Below are 23,459 nucleotides of genomic sequence, written 5' to 3'. Positions count from 1 at the left end.
AGATCTGAGGCAGGTATTAAGAAACTTGTCCAGGGTCACACTGCTAGTAAGTGTCTGAGGCCAGATTTGAACTAAGATCTTCCTGACTTCAGGCCCCATACTCTTGTTAAGATTACACATTCAGTTAAACAGAAAAAAATCTCCGCTTACACTACTATGCAATGGGGATGAGGGTAGGCAGCTAAAACGTGTGGGTCAAAGGACAGTACATGACTATGCCCAGGAGTGAGTCACACAAGCCCGCCTCCCCCTCCCCAGAGACCTGTCCCACCCCACCCAGCTTCCACTCACACTTACCTGCAGGTCGAGTTCTTGGCATCTTTGCTTTAGTTCTTCTTTTTCTGCTAATGCATCCTGAAGTTCTTCTAAGGCTCTTTTAAGCTACAGCAGAAAAAGGCACAAAATTAAGTTTATACTTTTTTAAATCGAAAAATGTGTATTTTGCCTGGTGTGCTCAAGTGAGCACACACAGACAGATGGATTTTCTATGTAAACACACACATACAAGGATTGGAAATAACAAAATATATTATCTACCTATTAAATTTTCAGTAGAACCATAAACAAAGAGGCACTTCAGTGCCTAATGAAAACGAAACAAAGCGCCTCATTATTTATAAATAAATTTCCAAAGGAACTACATGCAATTAGCAAACATACAATACTTTAACTAAAAACCAACAGTGAGTACTACAATTTTATAGACTTCTTAGAAAACATCACACTATTACTATAAATTCCTTAATTATATGGTTCTGTAACCCAACCTCACTAAAATACACACACACACACACACACACACACACACACACACACACAACACCCCCCAAGAGTATGTAAAAATCAAGAAAAGTTCAGATTCAAATGCTTCTGAGATAACTTCACGACCTGAAGACACCACAAGGAGCCCTTGGGTACAGGGACACAGGTAGTTCCCAGAATGCAAACTGGACAGGCCAGTAGGGACTGTCGCTGGAGAAGGGAGGTGGACAGTAAAGTGAGATGGTGAGTTTGGGGAAGGGAGTCAAGCAGAGGAGGAGAAACAGGCTCCCCTGCGACAGAAGAGCAGCTGGCAGGTAGGCAGTACAGTGACCACAGAAGCCTGTTACTGAGTTAGGTAAACTGAGAAGAATGGGTACTTCCCTCTGGTTGCTTGAAACTTGAGTATTTAAGAACACAGCAGAGGAAAAGTAGATACTATATTTAGCTCCTGCAGCCCAACCAAAGGCATTCTGGCAAATAATCTCACTTGTTGCTCATGATTAAGCCTATAATCAGGTCTGCCAACAGCCCAATGTGCTGACTACCTCCCATGAGGAAAAGACCCCAACAAGCCCAAGAGGGAAGGAGGTTTGTGCAGCCATCCTGTTCCCCTACTTCCCCCTGCTTGGATACATGTCACCTAGGAATGGATTAATCTTTTCTACTCTCTGCATTGCAGGTTACCAGGCAGTGAAAAGAAGGCACAAGAATTTTTACAGGAGGCTTCATCTCAGCTAGCAGCTCCTTAGTCATCTGATGGCAGAACCCTTAACCTGCCACTTCATAACCGTCTCCACAGTAACAGGCTGCTCTGACATCACCCGGATCTGATTCTATCAAAGTGGTCCAGCCATGTTCCAAAGGAAAACACAATCACCGGGCATGGAAGAGGCATGTCATTAGTGCTGAGGGGGAAGGTGACTATGAAGCCACTACACTGTGCCAGGCACCACCCATTACAGAGGAGGGCTTTGATTACCTGATGTTCTACCTCTCCAGCATCACCTGTAGCGCAGCTCACTATTTCTTTACTCATTAACTATGAAAAAGAAGAGTCAAAGTTAGTCAAATACAATATCAAAGACAGGTGGTAACACGTGTTTACCATGCAGAATTGGCTGGGCCAGTTGGAATTCCAACAACTCTCAATACATGCTGCAACTACAGCGGCCTCTGGTGGCCCTGGAATGCCTGACAGCCACAGAGACCAGACAAGGAGAAGTGGGAGCCCACATCAGGGCAGGAGCTGTGGCAAAGGCCTCGCTGGGCCCCCAGAGAGGAGGGCCTGCCAGCCGCTCTGGTCATGGCACCAGGATAGTCTCTGCATGTCCAGCCCAAGAAGCAGTCTTAGGAAGGTCAAAGGCTTAGCCCCCACAAAGGCAGAGTCCAGGTCATAAATACGTTGGCCACGGCAAGTCCCAAAAGCATCTACTAAATATCTAAGCTGCGTACTTGGGATCTGTACAAGCTAAGGAAATGCACACACTGACCAATGGGATCGAGTAAAAGCACAGCACAAAGACAGGACACTCCGTATTTTGGTAAAAATTGAAATTTTTAACTAAAAACAAACCTGGTTTTAGAATATTATTCATAGAAGAGAATATATTTTGTCAAGTAGTACTAATAAAAGCAGACCTCAGCACTAAACATTTCAAAAATACAATGTGCTAATAACTAATTAACTGTTCATTTGGAAAGACGATTTTCAAATTAGGGTTCATACCAAAGTGGTAAAAAAAGTTTCTATAAAATGATCTTTAACATATACGCACAGATATATGCATATATGTACGTATACATGTACACGCCATGCACACATGCATGACAAAGACAGTCTAAAGGTTTTGGAGACAAACTAAAACTACACAAAACTATACAGACGACAATGACTGCAAAAGCATTTATTACAGCACTTACCACGTGTCAGACGAAGGCTGCTTACCCAATGATTCCCTAAATATCTCACCCCCAAACTAAGCCCCACCGTAAACCCCAAAACCCACTCAGGGTCTGCTGCCATCCAGAAAACAACCTTTTTGTGGTTAGTTTGTCTTCCCTGGCCTCCCCTTTCGTGGTCCAACATCCAAGATGGACACCTGCGCCACTTCTTTGCCCCTTGCTCTTTCACTGACAATACCTAAGCTCAGAACAGTTCAGATTAGAAACAAAGTGGTCAGCCTGATCGGTGCCATCAGCCACCTCCATCCTTCCCAAGGCACCTGAGAGATCCTGGCCAGGAGAGGTTACTGAGGCAGTCCATACAGGACCTTAGCGTCCCAGTCAATAGGGTATTCCCTCTTCATCCACCAACCAACAAGTGTTCCTCTGTTAAATGCCTACTAAGTGCCAGGCACTACGCTAAATGCTGAGGACACCAATACAAAGAATAAGACAATCCATTCTCTCAAGGAGATGAGTATGTCTGTGTGCACGTAAGTGTGTATTTACATGTACATGCACATGTATGTATCTATACACACAGAAGTCTTCTCCACTAGAGATTAGAGAAAGACAGAGCTACATAAAACACACACCTCAACAGACAAAAAGCTAGGCTTGATTCTTCTCCTTTTTCCTAAGTCCATGTGATACTCCTTCAGGCTCCTCCCGCCACTTTCTTTTATAAGCAGACCATCACTTACCTCCTGAATAGCAGTCATCACAACATGCTGAACAGATTCTTCCAGAGTCATGATTTTCTGAATATGTTCTAGGGCATAAAATACATGAACGTATTTGAGAAACGCCTACGCTAAGAACTATTCACAGTAAAAGAAACAACAAAGAATCAACAGCTGTCCTGGGGGCCACTGAGACCAGACCTTGAGGAGCCCTCAGAGTTCAGAGTCGAGGGGGGACGTGGTCCACACACAAACAACAAATAACCTCCATATGAATCAATGCGCAAGAGGTGGCTATCCAAGGTCCAAGATGGCAGGATGGAAAAGGGACAAAGGGCTTAGAAAGGAAAGCACCATTCCCAGGAGATCATCTAAGTCCAGCCTAGGGCTACTTCCCCTGCAGGAAACTGTACTATGGTTCCTGCAGCCCAGGTAGCTGAATACAGGCACATGCACCAAAATAAGGATGCAAAGAGAGATGGGCCAGGCTGAAGAAGGCCTCAGGAACTCTGTCTAGCAGACGATGGGAAATCAGTGCAGTTTTTCGGGGGAAGAGCATAAAGTGTTGGTATGAATAGCAGAGGATAGCCAATCAGCAAGGGGAAAGGACAAAGAAAATGGAGGCTGATTCGGTAACTCCAGGGGTGGGAGGTGACAACAACAAGAGAGAGGTGTGAAGTACTGCAAAAGGGAAATACAGCAAGAGGCCACTGGCAAATGTACTCTCTGGGATGGAGTAAGGGAGAGGAAAGGCTCAACGCTAACGCTGAGATTTTTATATACACATATATATATTTCCAATTACATGTAAAAATAATTTTAATATTCCTTTTTTTCAATTGAGTTCCAAAATCTCTTCCCTCCTTGAGAAGGCAAGCAATCTGATACAGGTCATACATAAAATTAAGATTTTAAACCACAGAGAATCAGTTAGGACCCATGCCGTTAACAAAACTGGCTAAGTAAGAAGGAGAAACAGAGAGAAGTAGCAGCTCTGCTTTGGACGTGCTGAGCCTGAGATGTCACCTGAACGTTCTGACACTCTGCTCCTATGTGTATATGGACACATGGGCCTGGAGCTGGAGGAAGGAGAGAGGGCTGGAGATATGTAGATTTGGAATTCATTTATGCAGAGTTCACAGTTGAAGTCAGGGTAGTGAATGAAAGCTGAGGACAAGATAGAGCCTTGAAAGGACACATTCCTTTTATAGGGTAAAGAGAAAGAGTCAACAAGTGACTAAGATGGATAAGGGAGGCAGTATTGACAGGAAATGGAGGTGACATTCAGGAAGTCAGGCCTTCAACAAGGTGAAGAAGACAAGAAAGAAAACAATGTCTCCCATGGCACCTGGCTGACTCAAGCAGAGCTGACCGTCCAAAGGCCTCCAATGTGCTTTAGATGAACTGCTTTCTAATCCTGCTTCCCCATCTTGTATTCAGGAAGTCTGTTTCTTGAACCCAAGGGGGAGATTTTATGAAGATAACTGACTACAGAGGAGCAGAGCTTTCTGTGCCCTTCAGGGTCAGTTCAGCCAATCCTTTCATTTCACCTGAATCGACTAGCAGGTGAAAGGTAAAAGGAAGGCTTGAGTGCCACAGATACGACCCCTCAAGTCTGCATTTTTGGGAAGGATCAGAAATGATGCCCTTCCTCAGAAGATGAGGTGAAGAACAACCCTGATGTTTTGCTTCTCTACATCCATGACTAGCAAAAGGCACCAGAGTCCCCAGAGACTTATCTCCAAGAACCTGGGGCCCAAAGCCACGCATGCCTACCTACGCACCAAAAATACCTCCAGAACCAGCAAGTATCTGAATGACAGCTACGTGCAAAGTATCTGAACAATTCTCATGCTTTAACATTGCTGCTTTTCTTTTCAAAAGTAACCTGCCAGGATCATCCTGAGTCTGAGTCACCACAAGAGTCATTTCCAGGAACCAAACACCCCCACAAAAGCCATCCCCGGCCCACACATACCTTGCTTCTTTTCACAGTTGACCGCACAGCCTAAAATAAGCTGAAGAAGCCTGCCAAGCTCTGCAGGGTCTGAACGTTCAGTGATTTGGCTTAAATCAGGGATAAGTTCTTCAGAAATCTGTTGACCTAAAAACTGTGATATCAAAAGGACATCAAGTCGGGCATCTAACTTGATGTGCTGCACACCACAGACCAGCAACACTTTCAACGTCATTTCATAAGCACATGGTTGATTAGTGCATGGAAAACAGTAAGAAATCAGACTGGAAGCACAAATGGGTTAAAGGAAATTTGAGATCATTCAGACAATAAAAAAATTATTAATAACAATGAGTTTGAAAAAAATTTACTCTAAACATCCTTACCACCAAGGTAAAAGTCTGTTACAAAATGTCCCTTTGCGTGGCCCTCAGCAGCCAAAAATACACCATAATTGATATAAGGCTGATAAAGCAGTCCCATAGAGGTTGTTCAATATAAATGTGTCAGTCATTGAGGCCCGCAGCCATGACTTCTAGGGGCAAGAGTACCGCCTGTAGAATAACTGCAAAGTTTATCCTGCAGGACCTACATGGAAATGTAGTAGAGCTCACCTTTCATTTTTCAAATGAATATAAAAATACTCTGGAAAAGTGTAAATTTAGATAAAAATCAGAGACAATTTGGAAAGAATCCTCTAAAACACATCTTTTTTGGACTATAGTTGCAGCCTGGAGTCAGTAAGACCTGAGTTCAAATCCAGCCTGAGACACTTACTAGCTACGTGACCCTGTTTGCCTGCGTTTCCTCATGTGTAAAATGAGCTGAAGGAAATAGTCAATACCTCTGCCAAGAAAACCCCAAATAGGTTCATGAAGAGATGGTCAAAACTGAAATAAAACAACAACCACAAATAATTACGTAACTAGTTTAAAAGGGCATAAAAAATATCCTGACAGGAAAATCTTCTATCTTCTTCGTACAGTTGGCTACCAAGCCCATGGCTGGAGACTGCAGCAGCCCCAAACTTCGAGGCTAAAACTGACATGAGCAATAAGACAGTCATTACACACTTCTCTAAGTGTCTGCACTGTGGGGAAGGTTCTGGGCTGGTCCTAACAGAGATCCAAAGGACAGAGAGGACAGACTGCCCGCCCTTCAGAAGCTCACAGCCTAATGCAAGTCCTTCATACAAGGCCCTTCTACCCAGAGCATTCTGTGGAAATCACCTCCTGACACTGCTGAGTTTCCACACACTGGGACATCAGATACTCTCTCATCATGCTGTCAGCTATCATAACATTACATGAGCTACCTAACAGTGGTGGTGGTGTTGTTCAGTGCCAAGTTCTTGGCAAAGGAGTGGTCTGCCATTTCCTTCTCCAGCTCATTTCACAGATGAGGAACTGAGGCAAACAGGGTGAAGTGATTTGCCCAGGCTCACACACCTAGGCAGTGTCTGGATCAAGATTTGAACTCAGGTCCTCCTGATTCCAGGTCCAGCGCTCTATGCACTATGACTGTGACTGCCAAAATGGCCGATAGAGTACAGATTAATGGTCAGAGTGCTGGGTCTCACAGCTTCTGAAAATGCAATTCCTTTGAGGAAAAAAATGAAGCCCAAGTGACGACTGTGTCATTACACAGTGGGCTGTTAAAAACCAGCAAGTTGAATGCTAATATTCTAGTTATGACCAGATATGAATGAAAAACAAAATTAATAACCTAAAACATTCCCAAAGGACTCTTGAGGCAAAGTGCCATCCACATCCTGAGAAAGAACTATAAAATCAGAACACAGAATAAAGCAGAATATTTTCTCCTGTGTTATGTTTTGGTTTGGTTGGTTTTTTCTCAAGCTTTCCCCCATTCATTTTAATTCCTCTATGCAGCATGATTAATGTGAAAATGTGCTTAATAAGAATATTTGTATAGAAGCCATATAAGATTGCATGTTGTCTTGGGGAGGGAGGTAGAAGTGGGGGAAGAAAATTTAAGACTTATGGAAGTAATTGTTGAAAACTGAAAATAAGTTAATAAATTTTTTTTAAAAATTAAGTGATATTTGATACATATGTAAAAATAAGTCATTTACTGCTCATACCTCATGATAATAGCTTGTAATTCCTTGAAGAACCTTCTTCAAATTACTAGCCTAAAATGAAAAAGGATGACAAAGATAAACAAATGACACATCACTATCTGGTTTGTACTAACGTTAATGTCACCACTTCTCTCCTAAAGCAAAGCTGTAACAATAGTCCAGTTCCACAAATACCTAGCCACGAGCCAGCATTTACCATCAGAACCTATCCCATGCCAGGTGCTGTCCTAGGTGCTAGAAACAGGAACACTCACAAGTTTCTGCCCCTTGAGGACTTCACATTCTAGCCTGGGAGGCCCCACTGTGGGGATGGGAGCACCCAGATGAAGAATATGCAGGTGGGCACCTTCTAGGACCACAGGCCCAGAGCCTGAAAGGACTTGCTCAGTCACACAGTCAGGATGTGTCAAAGGCAGGACTTGAACCTAGGGCTCCTGGCACCAAGATGCCATGCTGCCCCTCATATCTAAGTATGTGCAAAGTGCAGCCAGAAATACAAAATACAAGGCTGTTTTCTGCAGGAAGGCACCAGGATATGGCCAGGTAGGCTGCAGGAAATGGGGCTCATCAGCACTCAACCCCACGTAAGGATCCACAGTCATCCATTCACCTAAAAAACACACAGCCTCAGCTACAGCCCTCTGTAGTGGTATTTTTTAAAGTATTCCTCAAGCAAATTTTTAATCTGGGTTGGGCCACACTAAGCTGTGGGCTACTGTCAGAAAATCTGCATCCTAGGCTCTTCCCAGAACCTTTCTGGTCCATCCATCTGGCTCCTGGCCTCACGTGTCTGCCCATTCCCAGCTGCTCTAACAAGCCTTTTCTGATGTCCCTAATTCTCATGCCTTGAGTCAGCCAGGGGTGCCAGAAAGCCCAGAGCCAGAAGGACTCGAGTTCAGATCTGACCTCAGACACTGGCAGCTGTGGGACTGTGTCGAAGTCACTGAACCATCTGCCTCTGTTTCCTCATTTGTATAATGGGGATAATAATAGAACTTATCTCCTAGGCTTATCATGAGGATCAAGTGAGATAATGTTCCTAACATGCTTAGCCCATGCCTGGCACACAGTAAGCACAAGTAACTGTTAGCAACCATCATCATTATTACTATTGGTTATTTTTCCACCTGCTTAGTTAGCATCTCCAATTCACCCTGCATTCACCTGGCTTGCATATGCATATCTTCATGTTGTCTCCCCCATTAGGCTCTCCTTGAGAACAGGGACTTTGTATCCCCAGTGCTTAGTACAGTACCTGGCAACTACCAGGGGCTCAATAAATGCTTGTTGACTGACTATGCAGAAGCTCAGAAGAGATATCAAGGGTAATGTGTGGAACACATTAGGAACAGCCAGGTCAGTGTGGCTGGATCGGCAGGACAGGACGTCAGGAAGGGCCTGATGCCAGAGGCCTTAATGTGGTCCTAAAGACACGACTGAAACAGAATGAACGAGGATAAACTCTTCACACCCATGGGAGAGCCGCCCATCGGGGGCCACAGAAGCTCGTGTTAAAAGACCTCGCCAATCACAGATCTCTCCAGCTTCTCCACTTCCCCAAATGGGATCCCACTTGGCCAATGTATGAAACGGTCACCTCTTTTGCCATCAAACACCCAGACCTGTCTATCCACATCACCCTCACTTCCCAACCCCACTGACTCTCTGAGAAGGCAGCAGCAAGAACCATAAAAGACAGAGGTCTTTTCTCCAGCCTTGGCCCCTAAACCCTTGTGGAGTTCCAGGAGACTGTGGGTCACCCTTTTCTTCCAGAACACTGCTCACTCCTGATTCTCCTGTCACATACTTTTTGGCCAACAATAACACCAATGATATTTATATAGCACCTACTATGTGCCTACTATATCTAGAACAATTTTTCTCCCCTGTGACAATGAAAACCCACTCTTTGAGAACGCAGAATATTTTTTAAAATCTTTCTATTTCTCAGGCCTAGCAGCCTGGCACATAGCCCACATTGAACAAATGCTTGTTGATCAGTTGATTGGGCTGTGCAGCCTCCTGAGCTGGGATGTGTACCCCTTCAGCCCAGGCCAATAGACTGAACTGTCTGTTTCCAAGCTCTCCCAGGACTCCATGTGGTCACTGACAGCTAGGGCCCTCTACAATCTCTCTCCAAGCTGATTTCACAGGATGCTTCCTGCTGTCCACATCCCAGACCAAACTCTATCTCTGACCTCTGGGAGTCAGCTCATGCTGTGCTCCCTCCCTGCTAACCCAGTTCTCAGGCTCTTTCTCCTACTAGACCCACCTCAGGGGTCATTTCCTGAGCTATGACCTGTTCCTAATCAGCCAAGTCCACGATGCTCTCTGTATCCTCAAAATGCCCAGGGCTCGCATATTTGTGTCCAACAAGTTCTTCTGCAGAAGGGGAATTCTGGAGGACAGGGATTACCTCTTATCTGCACGAAGCAGAGAATAAGCATATTTAACTGAATTGAGGAGACCAAGGCTCATGTCCACAACATTCTTCGTGCTCTAAAGTACTTTCCTTATAACATACCCAGGAGGCCAAAGTGTACCACTATTCCCATTATACAGACAAGGAAACTGAGGCCAAGCACCTGGTTCACCAGAATCCTCAGATGACCGTAATAATTCTGTCCCCTCCCACCATTTGGTGTGCAGTGCTTTTCCCAGAGCTCCCCAACAGCTCTGACAGCAGGCTGGGCAGAACACCCAGGGAGAGGGAAGTGATTGAGCCCAGGCCACCTCAGGAGAGAGGGGATGGCTCCTCCAGGAAGCCCCAACTGGACCTCAAGGCACCATGGAGCATCAGACAGAGATGAGCCTCTCATAGAAAGGCATCAGCATTCCCCCACTCCCTCCATCACCGATCCTGGGCCACTAGACATTGAGTGAAACTTCATTGTGTTAAGCTAATTAACCCACAAAGGCCCATGAGGCTTAGAGTTTGTGTGAAAAGTCTTTTGTATGGTAGATACTAAGCTTAATACTGATTTTGCTGTTTGTTGACCAAATACAAAAAAATTCTGACTTCAAAAAATACCCAGAACATGTTTATCTAAAGAGCTCAACGTACAATCTGAGTGTGAGAAGAAAAGCTTTAGAGAAATTCTATCTTTCTCTCATTAGCAAGTGAAAAGCAAGGGAAAAGATTCAACTTCCTTCTTTAGAAAGGGGAAAATTTTGGACTTTTATTTTGCAGTTTTAAGAGGTTTTTAATTTTGTAATTTTTAAGAGGGAAATGCCCATTTGGTGGGTTCTTACTATTTTCCTGCTAAAAAAAAAACACAACGTTTTTGCTTTATTTTTCAAATTGTTGATATGATTAAGAATGGAATAAACTGGCACATTCAATTCCACTTCTTGATCATGGCATTTAATTGAGATGAGTCAGTTTAATTAAATTAGGTGAAAATACATGAAATAATTTTTACTTTTAGACAAATTCAAATTATTTTAAGACCACATTGTAATTTTTGAGGAAATTTAATTCAGATCAAGTTTCATAAACTTTTGAGAGCATAGGATCATACAATTTGGACAAAAAGGAAATGAGAAGTGCTCTAGTCAAACCTCCTAATTTTACAGATGAAGCTTAGCCAAAAGCCCAGGGAGATTGGGTGAGTTTTCAGAGGTCACCAAGTAGCATGTTTTAGAGGTAGGATCTGAACCCATTGTACCAAGATGCTTTGAACTTCAGCAAACTGCTCAACGGCATCATGGATACCTTTATTCTCCAATTGTCACCAACATCTTCTTTGATTCGGCCTAACCAAGAGTCATTAAACCAAGCAACATCTCTGAAAGAAAACACACATAAGCCAACCATTAAAACCTTTGAATGCAGTAAGAATAAGTCAAGAATGTCCAACTACTTCACCAAGAAAGCAATCACTTTACTATTCAAAGCAAATATTTGTCAAGCAAATAGTACCATAAAATATTTAACTATCTATTGAATGCCCTCAAAGGTCCCCTCAAAGTTACTCCTTGTGTAAATCTCTCAATATAATTAAGATCTTGCATAAAGAAAATATGAAGGTGCAAGTTCATTTTAAATTATAGGCCTGAAATGGTACGACTGCTCCTGCTCTGTCACAGCCTTTTACGTTTGGAGGGGCATCATGGGATTCTGCTTAATAAAACTCTCACGCATTTATTCATTCAACAAATATTTACTGACCAATTTTCAAGTGGAAGGGGGAATACAAAAATTAATAAGACACTATCTCTGCCTCGAGGATATTCTCATTTAGGAGAGGAGAAAGAGTAACCCACACAGGTGTGCCAAGGGATGGGACAAACTAGGAGTCCTCAGGTTCTGAGGTCAGGAAAAGCTGCCTGGAGGAAATGAGAGCTAACACTGTCAATGGCAACTAAGCATTCTGCAAACATATGCTCTCTCTCAGGTCTTCTCCACTTCCAGGGAAACAATATTGAGTTTTCTTAAACCTTTTCCAAAACCCCAGACATTATGGCCATGATGTGTATAAGTTCTATTAATAACTAGTTCAGCAGAACCAACTAGATCCACTTGATTGGTTACAATGCAGTGTGGTTTAGGACACCCAGTGCCACGTAAGTACTGAGAAGTTTCACACTAAACAGCATCAGGCTGACACTGGCGGACTTTAAAAGACAGCTTTATACACTGGAGCTGCACTAACTTTCTCTTAAGTCCTCCAGAGGGACTCTGCTCCTCCCCATGATTATTTCTTCTCTTCCAACTTCAAATCTAACCCAGAAATAAGATGTTTCTCCACCTCACAAAAGCCTCCTCATCAGCCACCAACTACAATGAGTGAGATTATTGTAGAAGAAAGAACAAAAGAAGAACGAACATTAAAAAATGACAGGTATCGGAAATGTTGCGAAAAATAACAAAAATAAATTATAACCCCAAACTCCAAACTTGGGACTGTCTAGTTCTTTTCCTTGGGATTGCAACTATCAAAATTATAATTCCCAGAGGTTTACCAGAACAATAAAATCCTATTTTTACTGAGTTAGAACTAAGATTATTCTGTAATAGTAAGACTCCTAGAAAAAAATGGAACTTTTATTATTTTAGTAATAAAAACAAATTTCTATTTGAATGTGAAGTGAAACATACCTGACTTGCTGCTCCCCTCCTTTCTCCATTTATTAAGGTAAAGTATAAATAAAAAAATCATTGAAAACACAAAAGCCTTATAAAAATTACCCAAATGTTTCACTTTATAAGATGGATATTTCCATTAGAATAAAAATTGACTTTCACATAGAGAGAAAAGATTAGCCATAGCTTTCTACAGATATCATCGCTCCACATCCTCACCTAATCTCCAATTTCTCCACTTAATTTCCAGATTTAAGGTACCTTCTACTATATGCCTTTTATTTAGTTCCCATAAAACAAACATCTATTTGCATGTCACTTCACAAATGTAAATGATGTTTTGGAACTGCAATTCTAAACTAACGAAATCACAGAATTTAGCATCAAAAGGCCCTTAAAGATCAAATGAGAAACATCTGTTTGCACATGAGGTAGCTGAGCACCTACGTGTATAAATCTTCTGTGTATATGCCACTTTGAGCAAAGGAGTGAGCACCTGTGTTTGTGTTCTCTCTCTCTCTCTCCCCCCACACACACTCAATCCTTCCCTTCCTCTCTCATTTTAACTGATCTTCATCGGGATGATTCCACCCAAGTCTTCTTCCAATGCCTCAGGTTTGTAGTGACCGAGGTTGTCTGAAGGCTGTAATCATGAAGCAAATGCACACAAAGATCCTAGTGAGCTGGGAAAACCCTTGAGCAGAGGGCTAATGAAGAACACAGATCACCTGAAGATGACATACTCAGCCCCTGGTTGCCACAGTCACTCATGAAACTTTGGCCTGAGGCAGAGGAAAGCTGTCATCTGCGCTGGTGGAGGAAACTGACAGTGACAAGCCGTGAAGTGGTTAGCCAAAATATATTTACACAGCTTCCATTATGTGCCAGGTACTGTACCAAATACTGTGCCAAGCATCAGGGATAGAAGTACAAGAACAAAGATAGTCCTGCTCTCAAGAAGCTTATACTCTAGTAATGGTGACATCTGAAGGTGTGCAGCTGGCTAGGAATGATCCCTGATGTCAGATAGTGGGACCTCTGATATTCCCAATTTGTTACTAACAAGTTATCTGCAAACACTGAAAACCACCAGACTCTTTGCACCATAAGGCAACTCCTTGGCCAGCCAGTGAGAGGTGAAGCAACTGTAAGTTCCCATAGATGTGCTCTGCTTCCCTATTTCATCCAAGCCCATGTTTCTTTCATTCAGTTCCTAATCCAAGAGGATCCTGGTTCTACCTTCTGGAGCTCCATTTCCTCAAAAGCAAAACAGGGACAAGAGGGAGTGGCAGCAGGGGAGAAGATGATCTCTTTCTATCTCTGATCCTGTGAGTCACCTCAACTGATGTGTTTTGCAAGTTAAATATTATTAAACATAATTATAAATATGCATTTGCACTGAAATCTTGGGTTCTTAATCCCTCCCTGGCTCATTCTTTTTCTAGCTTCTAGGAACATAGGAAGACAATTTAAATAATACTGAACATCAAACTCTGCAAAGACCAGGGATACTGCCAAAGCTGACCTCCACCCTCTCTGTCTTAGGTTAGTTCTCAGACTGGCAGAGCACTGTGACGTTGACCTTCACCGACGAAAGGTAAACAGTTTCAGTAAAAATGACAGAAGCATTATTATTTCCTATGAAAACCCCTCCCCTGTGGATACAGCCCAAAGCTTGGTCCTGATCCCTCTTCTCACATGTGATGATCTCATCCCTTCCCTTATGCTCAATCATCATCTGTCTATCTAGCTACCCATCTCTCTGTCAGTGTGTCTGCCAAGCTAGATGTCTACCAATCTACATATCACCCACCCCATTTTTTCCTCTGAGCTTCAGCTCAGCTGCACCAATTAGATGTTTTAGATAGGTTTCAAACTCACCATGTCCAAAGCAGAAGTTATCTATCCTGCCCATACCTCTCTTTTGAACCTTCCCAATTCTAGAAAGCACCATCCATTCTTCCAGTGGGTGTTCTTCTCGACCCCTTGCTCTCACCCCAAACACCTAGCTGCCTATCACCACGTGTTACTGATTCTCTCTGGGTGCCATCTCTCCGCTCAGACAGAAGGCCGTCATCCAGACTCTGGCACCAACCTCTTCACTGATTTTCCTGCATGCAGTTCTCCCCTCTCCAGTCCTTCCTTCACGCAGCTGCCGAAGCAATACTCAGTTCAGACCTTGCCTGTCATGTCTGAGCATCAGCAAACTCCAGCAACTTCCTCCTGCTTCTAGAATCAAAGAGCTACTCTATGGTTTGATATTTAAAGCTCTTCAGAGTGTGGCTCCAGTCAACTTTTCCAGGCCTGTCACACCCTGCACTTCCCCTTCAATAATCTTTGCTCAGGCCAAATCAGCTTTCTTTACCTACTAACTCCATCTTTGTCTAGTGCTTGGAATGCCCTCTCTTCTCCCCTCTGTCTTTTAGCTTCTTTCAAAGCTCTGTTCTCCTTCACGAAGCCTTTGCTGATAGCCCCAGCTGTTAGTATCTCCTTACCCTACTTCCTGAAAATCAGCTTGTATTTTTTTAGTATAGATTTATGCATGTACATGTAGTCTCTCCATATAAAATGCAAAGTCGTTAGGAGAAGAGTCATTTCATTTATGGCTGTCTATACCCAGTACCTAGCACAATACCTGACACACAGTAATATCTTAAATTTTGGCTGAATGATTTGTCAGATGTTGATTACAAAGCTTATACTTCTTTCTGAAAAAAAAAACAACTTAATTTTTTGCTCCAAATATCAAAATATAAAGTACTCTATTTAGGACTTAAAGTCTTTTACTATCTATTCCATTTGGCTTCAGCCTCTCTCTCTGGCTTGACTTCACATTACCAGCCCTCTCTCTACACCAGAGCCGCTTGTTAATGTCCCAAACATCCACACCTTTGCCCAGGCTGTACCCTGTGCCTAGAATGTTCTCTATCTCCCTTTAAGATACAACTCCACTCCCACCTCCCAGACAAGGCCCTTCCTTGGCCTTCCCCACCCCCCTCCAAGTGCTCTCCCAGGCCTACAAAATGACTTCATACATATCGTATGCTTACTTCTCTGTACATACATTTCTCCCTCCCAATCAAATCTGTTTGGTTTGTGTTTTTGTCACTGAATCCCCAGCCCTCATTAGCTTGGTGCATGGCACACAGGAGATAGTTAATAAATACTGGATGAGATTAAGCAAATGTTAAAGGTCCTTAAGAAAAAAAGAAGAGACTAAAACAACCCTTATTAGAAAGGACACTGGAATGCTCAAAGAGAAGATGACCAGGCACAGAAGACCCGGTATCCTAATACCTTCTCAAGCATTCTGAACCACAATCACCAATTGCTACTTACATCTGATGAAGAACTTGTGCCATGGCAACCCCATTTGTTAATTGCCGGACATTCTTACAAGGGGCAGCAGTATTAAATGTCTGCAACTAAAGAACAAAAAGAAGAATGAGATATTTTCCTTCTGCAACCAGTACAATATTACCCATAATCAATCTGACATTTAAAACGAGAGAGGAGGAGAAGGGGAAAAAGCAAATACAAAATACCTTATGTAAAGACCCCAACAAAATTCAGTCATCAAATTTCCCTGATCACAAAATAAATAAAAATAATCCACATAATTTTTATAAAAATCAATGAGACAGCAAAACACACACACACACACACACATTTTTATGGCATGCTTCTTCTCTATGAAAAAGAGTAATAGGCCTCCCTGGGTTGGCGAATTTGGGATGGGAGTGGGGGTCTTTTTGAATAAGCTAAGGGTAAAAATATCAGGAATGCTTATATGATCTTTCAAAATATCCCCTTGCCCCCACCAAGGCTACTTTTAAAAACTGCTCAATGGAAATATCATATTTTAAGTCACAAACTTTTTAAAAAGTAGGTCCCTCTCTCCTCCCCATTTGTGACTTTAAAATTCCACTCACACATTACCACCTTATGAGAAGCCCAAGGCTAGAAACTTCGAGTTATAAAACTGTTTGCAAAGTATGCCATTTAGTTTTGGAAATAAGACAGAAAGGCAGTCTGACAAGATGGCCTGATGCCAGGGCTAGCCTGAGGCTAGTTAACCTGTAACAGGCCCTTGTAAACTTTCCTCAGGGCATGAGAAATCAAGCCTCCTCTGTGGTGGCTTCCATTTTGTATTGTTTCATTTCAATTTGACACTATTCCCAAAGACACTGGGTTCTATGCACAAGTGACCAGCGTGGGGGGGAGCTTTACAGGTCAAACTCTACCATGTGGAGAAATTAAATCTTACAGAGAACTGACTGAAGTGAGAAATGAACTCCCCCTTTAAAAAATCAGCTTTTAATGACTGCCAGAGAAATTTAAGTGTGACCCTCTTTTAGTCTGGCAAGACTTTCTCCCCCAAATTTCCACAACTCAGTGATAGAATTTCATTTCCAACTCCCATTCTGGTTCATCTGATCCCAATTCCCTCTCAAATGCTAACAACGATATCTCCTTTCAGGGCATCATTCTCCCACCTCCTCCAGCTCAAATGATCTTATGGTCAAGGCTCAAATTCCTCAGTTTACCACCTTCCCAACCCTCATAAAAATCCTACTGCCCTCTCAGTTCCCCAAAGTGGCTTCTTATTTTTTGTAAACAGGCTGTTATTGTTAAGCTAGAATATAAGAGACAGCATGTCCACATGTTTTTAAAAATTGCAAAGTGTTTTACAAATGTTATCTTGACTGGTCCTCACAACAGCCCTGTGAGGTAGGTAGATGCTATTATCCCTTTTTTACAAACGAGGAAACTAAGGCTGAGAGAGGTTAAGTAATTTGCCCAGGGTCACACAAAATTTGAACTCAATCGTCCAGACTCCAAGTGTGGCTATCTACTCCACCACCCAGTTGCCTGAGCCTGCCCTTCTCTCTACAGTTAATGTTGAATCCGAAAATGATGGTGCAGACAAAAGTGGAAAAGGCTTATTATCAATAAGCCCCCATGGATAGACTTTGAACTCCTCAGCCCCTCCAGGAGTCAATGGAACAGAACTTAAACGACTTACTCTTACACACTACCTTATATATACTATTCCATTAGTGTACTATTTGCTGAAATCTATGGGGAAAAAAATCAGACCATTTTGGACAGGTATGATATTATGTAAAACATCATGAGATAATTCTTCTTTCCCTAGCTAAGAATCTGCCTCAATGCCCATATTGAGGTCAGTTTCTCCCTCCCACCCCCCTAGTCATAAAAGATAGAAGTGCTTCTTGGCAGAGCTTAATTTAGCTACAAAATAAATTAGATAAGAGTAAAATGTAATTTCATTTGGGTAAATTGAAAGATTATATAACCAAGTCCAGTAGATGAATTAAAAAACTGGGAGTAAGGAGGGTGAGAAGCAGAGAAAGGGCTGGGAGATGGAGGAAGGCAGAGAGGGAGGGAACAGACTTCTTCATACTTACTCCTTAACAATGAGATTTAAGAGCAAAGCCTCTTTAGTGTGTGACCCAAAAAAACCAGATATCCTAACAGGGCCACAAAGGAGGTCCTCCACTAATCCCAGTGGCCGGACAAAGGACAATCTAGTCCTGGGAATTGATCTTATTTGCTTTACTCTAAAATAAGATTGAAAGCAAATTATTGAGAGTGTGAAATGCTGCTTCTAATCTAATCCCTTTTCTCTAGCCAGCACCTGATCAACAGCTTACCTACCCGGCCCCTGGAACACTTCTACTAGTGAACCTGTAGGGCCCAAAGAGACTCTGCTGTCTTACACAACCCAAAAAAGACCTGGAATTCTTCTGTCCTTGGTGCTGCCTGCTCTTTTGTGTCTACAGGGATTTTCCTCAGACATCTCAGCTATTCCCGCAATTTCCACTATCCTCTTTGTTTGACATTCAAATGTGTGTGATTACATATGTATGGAAATATATTTGGAAATATGCATACATATACCTATAGATATAAACACACGCATGTGCACACACGCACACACACACACAGCTCTGAGCTCTCTCAGGCTCTGATCTCTCCCACTCCAGGGTTCTAATGTATTTGAAAGTACCTGGTACACACCAAGAGATGTCCCAGTAGTATCTCCAACTCTCATTCCACACCCCTGCCAAACCTGCTCTTCCTCCAGATTTTATTTCTAGTAATGGTACATTCTTTGAGTCACCCAAAGTCAAAAACTTCAGATTCTTTACTTGCATTTAGTGCCAAGGACCCCGAGTCTTTCCCATTGATTGCTTTCTTTCAAAAGCCACCATCATCATGACCTACACCTTAGCTATGTCATGCCTAGGTAGGTGCTTTCCTCTTGGCCCACTCCTCATGTGCAATCCTCTACAACCATCAAGTGTGCAGAAAACACACCGTGCAGAGAGATTGCTGCCACATAAAGGGCAATTAAAAACCAAAACCCAAAGGAAAAAAAAAGCCTTCAACAAGCCAGGACCCTGCATCAAATCCAGCAAGAAGAAATTTAGTCAGGACAAACATGTCTTATGCTTCAGTTAAAAAGCATCATCTTCACAAAGACAAGATTGGAGTGAGGGGCAACTAGAAAACAGTTCATTTGAAAATGACATGGCGCTGTTGATTTCGCTCAATGAATCAACAGCATCAAGAGACAGCATCCTGCTAGACTCATGCCCACTCTAGGGAGATGTCCAGACCTAGAGAGATACAGATCTGGCCAGACCCCATCTAGAATACTGTATGTCTAGCTCCAGACAGCATATTTTGGGAAGGATAAGAAGACTCAGAGTTATAATTCCTCCATGGGGTCCCTTTTAGCTCTGTAATCAATGCTACCTAACTAGCCTTACTAGAGTAAAAGCACTGGCTTTAATCAGGCTAGTTTTCCCATCTGCAATGACCACGAAGAACATTCCTAACTCTTTTGCCCAGCATTCAATTCCCTGCATCAAGTGGCCCTACTGGATCTTCTCAGGCTTATCTCCTGCTAGTCCCTTATAGAGTCTACATTTCAGCCAACATTTGCAATTATTCCAAAGAGGTGTTTTCATAACTTTCATACTTTTCTATTTGAAAGCCCTCCCTAACTCTGCCTCTCTAAATCCTATTACAGGGGCATCATGGCAGATATTCTTTACAAAACTGGCCTTGGAAGGCAGGAATTTCCCTGACAAAAGTACTTAGCCTCTTGGTCCCCATAAAACCATAGCTTGTAGAAAAGCACATCCTCAGTTCCTTTCTTATTCACACTCACCCCCAACTACTCAATCCATTGCCAAGTCTCCATTCATAGCTGCTACATTTCACATCTCTTCTAGACCCATCTCTCCACTCACAAAGCTGACAACATGGTGCAGGCCTTTATCACTGTGCCACTAACTGCAAAAGCTTTCTGACTGGCTTCCTTGTCTCAAGTCTCTCTGCCCACTCCAATCCATCTCCTCTTGGGAGTCAAAATCTCACTCTACACTCACTCAGTACTCAAACTTCACTAGATCCCTATTTACTTTCAGGATTAAAACATAAAAACAAGTTCTGTTTAGCATTAAACATCTAGTGTTCCGCTCCACCATTCTCCTCCAATCCAGTTACACTGACCTGCTTGGATTTCCTGGAATAGGTCACTTAGTTTCTTAGCATCTGTGGCTGTCAGCCTTTGTGCCTGGAACTTTCTTCCTCCTCACTTCAGCCTCTGTCTTCCTTCAAGAGTCAAATCCTACCTTTTCCAGGAGATTTTTCCTGGTCTCCCAACCCCTACCCCCAAATGCTACTGCCTTCATACCTGAAATTCTTCCAGTTAGAATGGACAGATCTTGCATGCACACAGGTATTTTGAACGTTGTCTCCCTCGTTAAAATATGAATTCCATGATAACAAAGACTGGTTTTGCTTCTCATTGTATTCACCATGCTTGGAACAGGGATTGGCACAAATAAGAGCTAAATAAATTCTTGCTGACTAACACAGGTGGAGAGAGTCTCTTCATCTGGGAGTTCCCTCTCTCAATAGAATCCTAAGTCCAACCTTGCCTCCAAAACCTAGTTAAAATGCAACACATACATAGTAAGACACAGGCCTTCCACATAGTAGACACTCAAATATTTTTTGCTAGGTGTTAGCGTTCATACTATTCTAAAGTCTTAAAACACAGCTAGAGAAAATGAGCATATGCCAATGACATCATAAAGACCGAAATCCCCCACCTGTCAATAGTAAGATACAATGTAACAATATGAGATTGTCTTTAATTTTGTTTCCAGTCAACAAGACCGACATAAAGGTGATACTGACTACAATTTCTAAACTCAAGTATATATTTGCCAAGAGATTATTACAGCTAAACAACCTGCTAATTTGTAATCCAGAAACTTTACACGTCTTTTCGAACCACATAATTAAGTCTTTCTCTGTCTAATACGAACAATCCTATATATTTTGAGAAACCTCTCTCCAATTCCGCACACGGACGGGTAGCCACAGGGAATGTGTGTCACCAGTGACCCGCTGCCGAGGCAGTCGGGTTGGGACAAGAAACATTCCACGCAAAGCTCCCGACAGATGGACCCCCAACCCCACGGCCTGCCCTTTGGCACCTGGAAACCCCGCGCACCAGGGAGGCACTTGTGGGACGTACACCCGCATACATGTGCGCGCACACACACACACGCGCGCACCCACGTCTGTTCCACCGTCCCGCAGGTGGGCTGTTGGGACACGCACGCACGCGTGTCCGTCTGTGCCTATGCACGTCCTTGTGCGGACAGACGGACGGAACGACCCTGCCCGGCCCACCCTCGGTTCCGAGAGGGCAGCGGCGCTTCCCTGGGGCCCCGTGCGGGGGTCAGCGGCGGGGAGGGGGCTCCCGCCCCCCAGGCTCCGCTCTCGGCCCCGCCGGGCTCCTCCGCGCACAGGTGTGCGGCCCCGGCCCCGGACGTGCCCCCCCGAGCCGGCCTAGGCTGAGGCCCGCGAGTGCCCCGGGCCTCAGTTTCCCCGGTCCTAGCGCCGTGCGCGGCGGCAGCGAGGGCCGGGGGTCACGGCGCCCCCCGGACCCTCCCCTCCCCCACCTCGCTCACCCAGATCATGAGGCTGTCGCAGAGCTGGAGCTGGGGCTGCGGGGGCAGCTGCTGCCCCTCCATGGCCGTGGCCTCCGCCGCCTTCGTCCGCCGCCGGAGCCCGGAGCCCGGAGCCCGGAGCCCGGAGCCCGCGTCCACGACGGCCGGCGCTGGCGCTCGGGAGCTTGGGGAGCGAGGAGCTGCAGCGGCCGGCTCGGGCGCGAGGCGAGCGCGGGCTACGTAGGCGGCGTCAGCCTGGCGCGCCCCCGCCCGCGCGCCCCCGCCCCCGCGCGCGCCCGGGCCCTCCGCCTCCGCCCCCGCCCGCCCGGCCCCGCCCCAGCCTCGCAACCGCCCCCCAGCACCTCTCACCGGTCACAAAGGTGTCGCGTGTCTGCTCCAGCGGCAGGAAGGGGGGGAGGGGAGGGGAAAAGGGAAAGGGGGAGGGGCGTGTAGAGGAGGCGGAGCCCGGTGTTGCATACGCCCACCAGCAGCCCTGGCCAATGAACGCGGCAAGGGGCGGGGCGGGTTTGTGACCTGGCGGGGCGGGGCTTCCCAACACCTGCCCCAACCCACCTCCCGCTCCTGACTTCCCTCTTCGTCTTCCTTGGGCTCCAATGGATCCTGTACACGTCACTTTCGTCGCAGGTAGTTGGCGTATGGTCTCCTCCATTGCAAGGAGAGCTCCTTGAGGGCAAAATCTGCCTGATTTTGTGTCCCCAGAGCTCGTGCCTGGCACACAGTAGGGGCTGCTTCTTCCTTTGTGTCCCCAGCGCTCATTCCTGGCACACAGTAGGGGCTGCTTCCTCCTTTGTGTCCCCAGCATTCGTTCCTGGCACACAGTAGGGGCTGCTTCTTCCTTTGTGTCCCCAGAGCTCGTGCCTGGCACACAGTAGGGGCTGCTTCTTCCTTTGTGTCCCCAGCGCTCATTCCTGGCACACAGTAGGGGCTGCTTCCTCCTTTGTGTCCCCAGCCTTGTTCCTGGCACACAGTAGGGGCTGCTTCCTCCTTTGTGTCCCCAGCGTTCGTTCCTGGCACACAGTAGGGGCTACTTCTTCTTTTGTGTCCCTAGCATTTTTCACAATTTCTGGCACACAGCCTTAAGGTACAATAAATAATATAAAATCTCTCTTGAAGTGGGTGGGTGTCAGGACTCACTGAGTTACCAAAATCCCTTCTGGTTCTCATGTCTCCTAAGTCTAGGAAGGCAGGAATGTGCGATGGCAATTTCAATCCAATAAATCTAATAAACATTAAGTGTCTACTGTGTGCCAGGCACTGTGGTAATTTCAGATACTAGCTTTGGAATTCAAGGAATAGGGTTCAGATTTTATCTCTGCTAAATTACCTGTGTTACCCTGGGAAGTTATTAAAAATAAAACTACGTGAAACTCAGTTCCCTTGTCTGTAAAAGGAGGGAACTGGAGAGGCAGGCAGGCCCCAGAAGTCCCTTCCAGCTTTGGAGTCAGTATTAGTCTGTAGCTATCTAAACGTTTTCACTTGACAGAAGGAAGAAGGATGTTGCCCTCTACTATGGTATTTCCAAGGGAAAGAGGAGGCCCAGGGTGGTGGAGGAGGGAAAGTATTCCTGCCAGCGAGGTAGAGCTGAAGAGTTTTTCTACCCAAAGACTGGAGATTCTATTTGCTTTGGCTCTTGATAGTCACTGGGAGGCTGAAGGCATAACTTCTCCTTTTGTTTAGAACCTGTTCCACATCTTTTTGTTGTTTGTATGACTCACATGGAAGGAAGAATGATGTGCTGTTGCCAAATCTGAACTACCATCCAAAAAAAAAAAAAAAACCAGACAAAAAACATATCGTGGAACTTGGAGCAAAAAGAAAAATTTAGGCTTCATTTCACAAAAACAAAAACAAACAAAACAAAACAAAACACTGACAGCCTTCCTCATAGTGAGAGCTGTCCAGA

The 23,459-nt window shown here is 44.3% G+C and overlaps 1 protein-coding gene across 3 annotated transcripts in view; it reads right to left on the bottom strand.

Annotated features, from left to right (window-relative positions):
• Positions 1-22,012, bottom strand: part of HOOK1 (hook microtubule tethering protein 1) — a 50,100-nt gene extending 28,088 nt beyond the window's left edge. The window contains exons 1-8 of one of the 3 annotated variants that reach the window (XM_072649660.1): positions 21,905-22,012; positions 15,873-15,958; positions 11,163-11,235; positions 7,448-7,498; positions 5,365-5,497; positions 3,408-3,475; positions 1,742-1,801; positions 298-381 (exon numbers count right to left, since the gene is read on the bottom strand). In XM_072649660.1, the coding sequence (XP_072505761.1) occupies positions 298-381; positions 1,742-1,801; positions 3,408-3,475; positions 5,365-5,497; positions 7,448-7,498; positions 11,163-11,235; positions 15,873-15,895 (492 nt within the window). In that variant the 5' untranslated portion in view covers positions 15,896-15,958; positions 21,905-22,012. Of the gene's footprint in view, positions 1-297; positions 382-1,741; positions 1,802-3,407; positions 3,476-5,364; positions 5,498-7,447; positions 7,499-11,162; positions 11,236-15,872; positions 15,959-20,265; positions 20,654-21,556; positions 21,769-21,904 lie in introns of those variants that run through there. The other 2 variants (XM_072649661.1, XM_072649659.1) reach the window with 2 other exon arrangements.
• Positions 22,013-23,459: the final 1,447 nt, after the last annotated feature.

Source organism: Notamacropus eugenii, chromosome 2, assembly GCF_028372415.1.
Source record: "Notamacropus eugenii isolate mMacEug1 chromosome 2, mMacEug1.pri_v2, whole genome shotgun sequence".
NCBI classification, from domain to species: Eukaryota; Metazoa; Chordata; class Mammalia; order Diprotodontia; family Macropodidae; genus Notamacropus; species Notamacropus eugenii.
The sequence above is the reverse complement of the archived record's forward strand: the minus strand, read 5'-3'. Positions and strand labels throughout refer to the sequence as shown.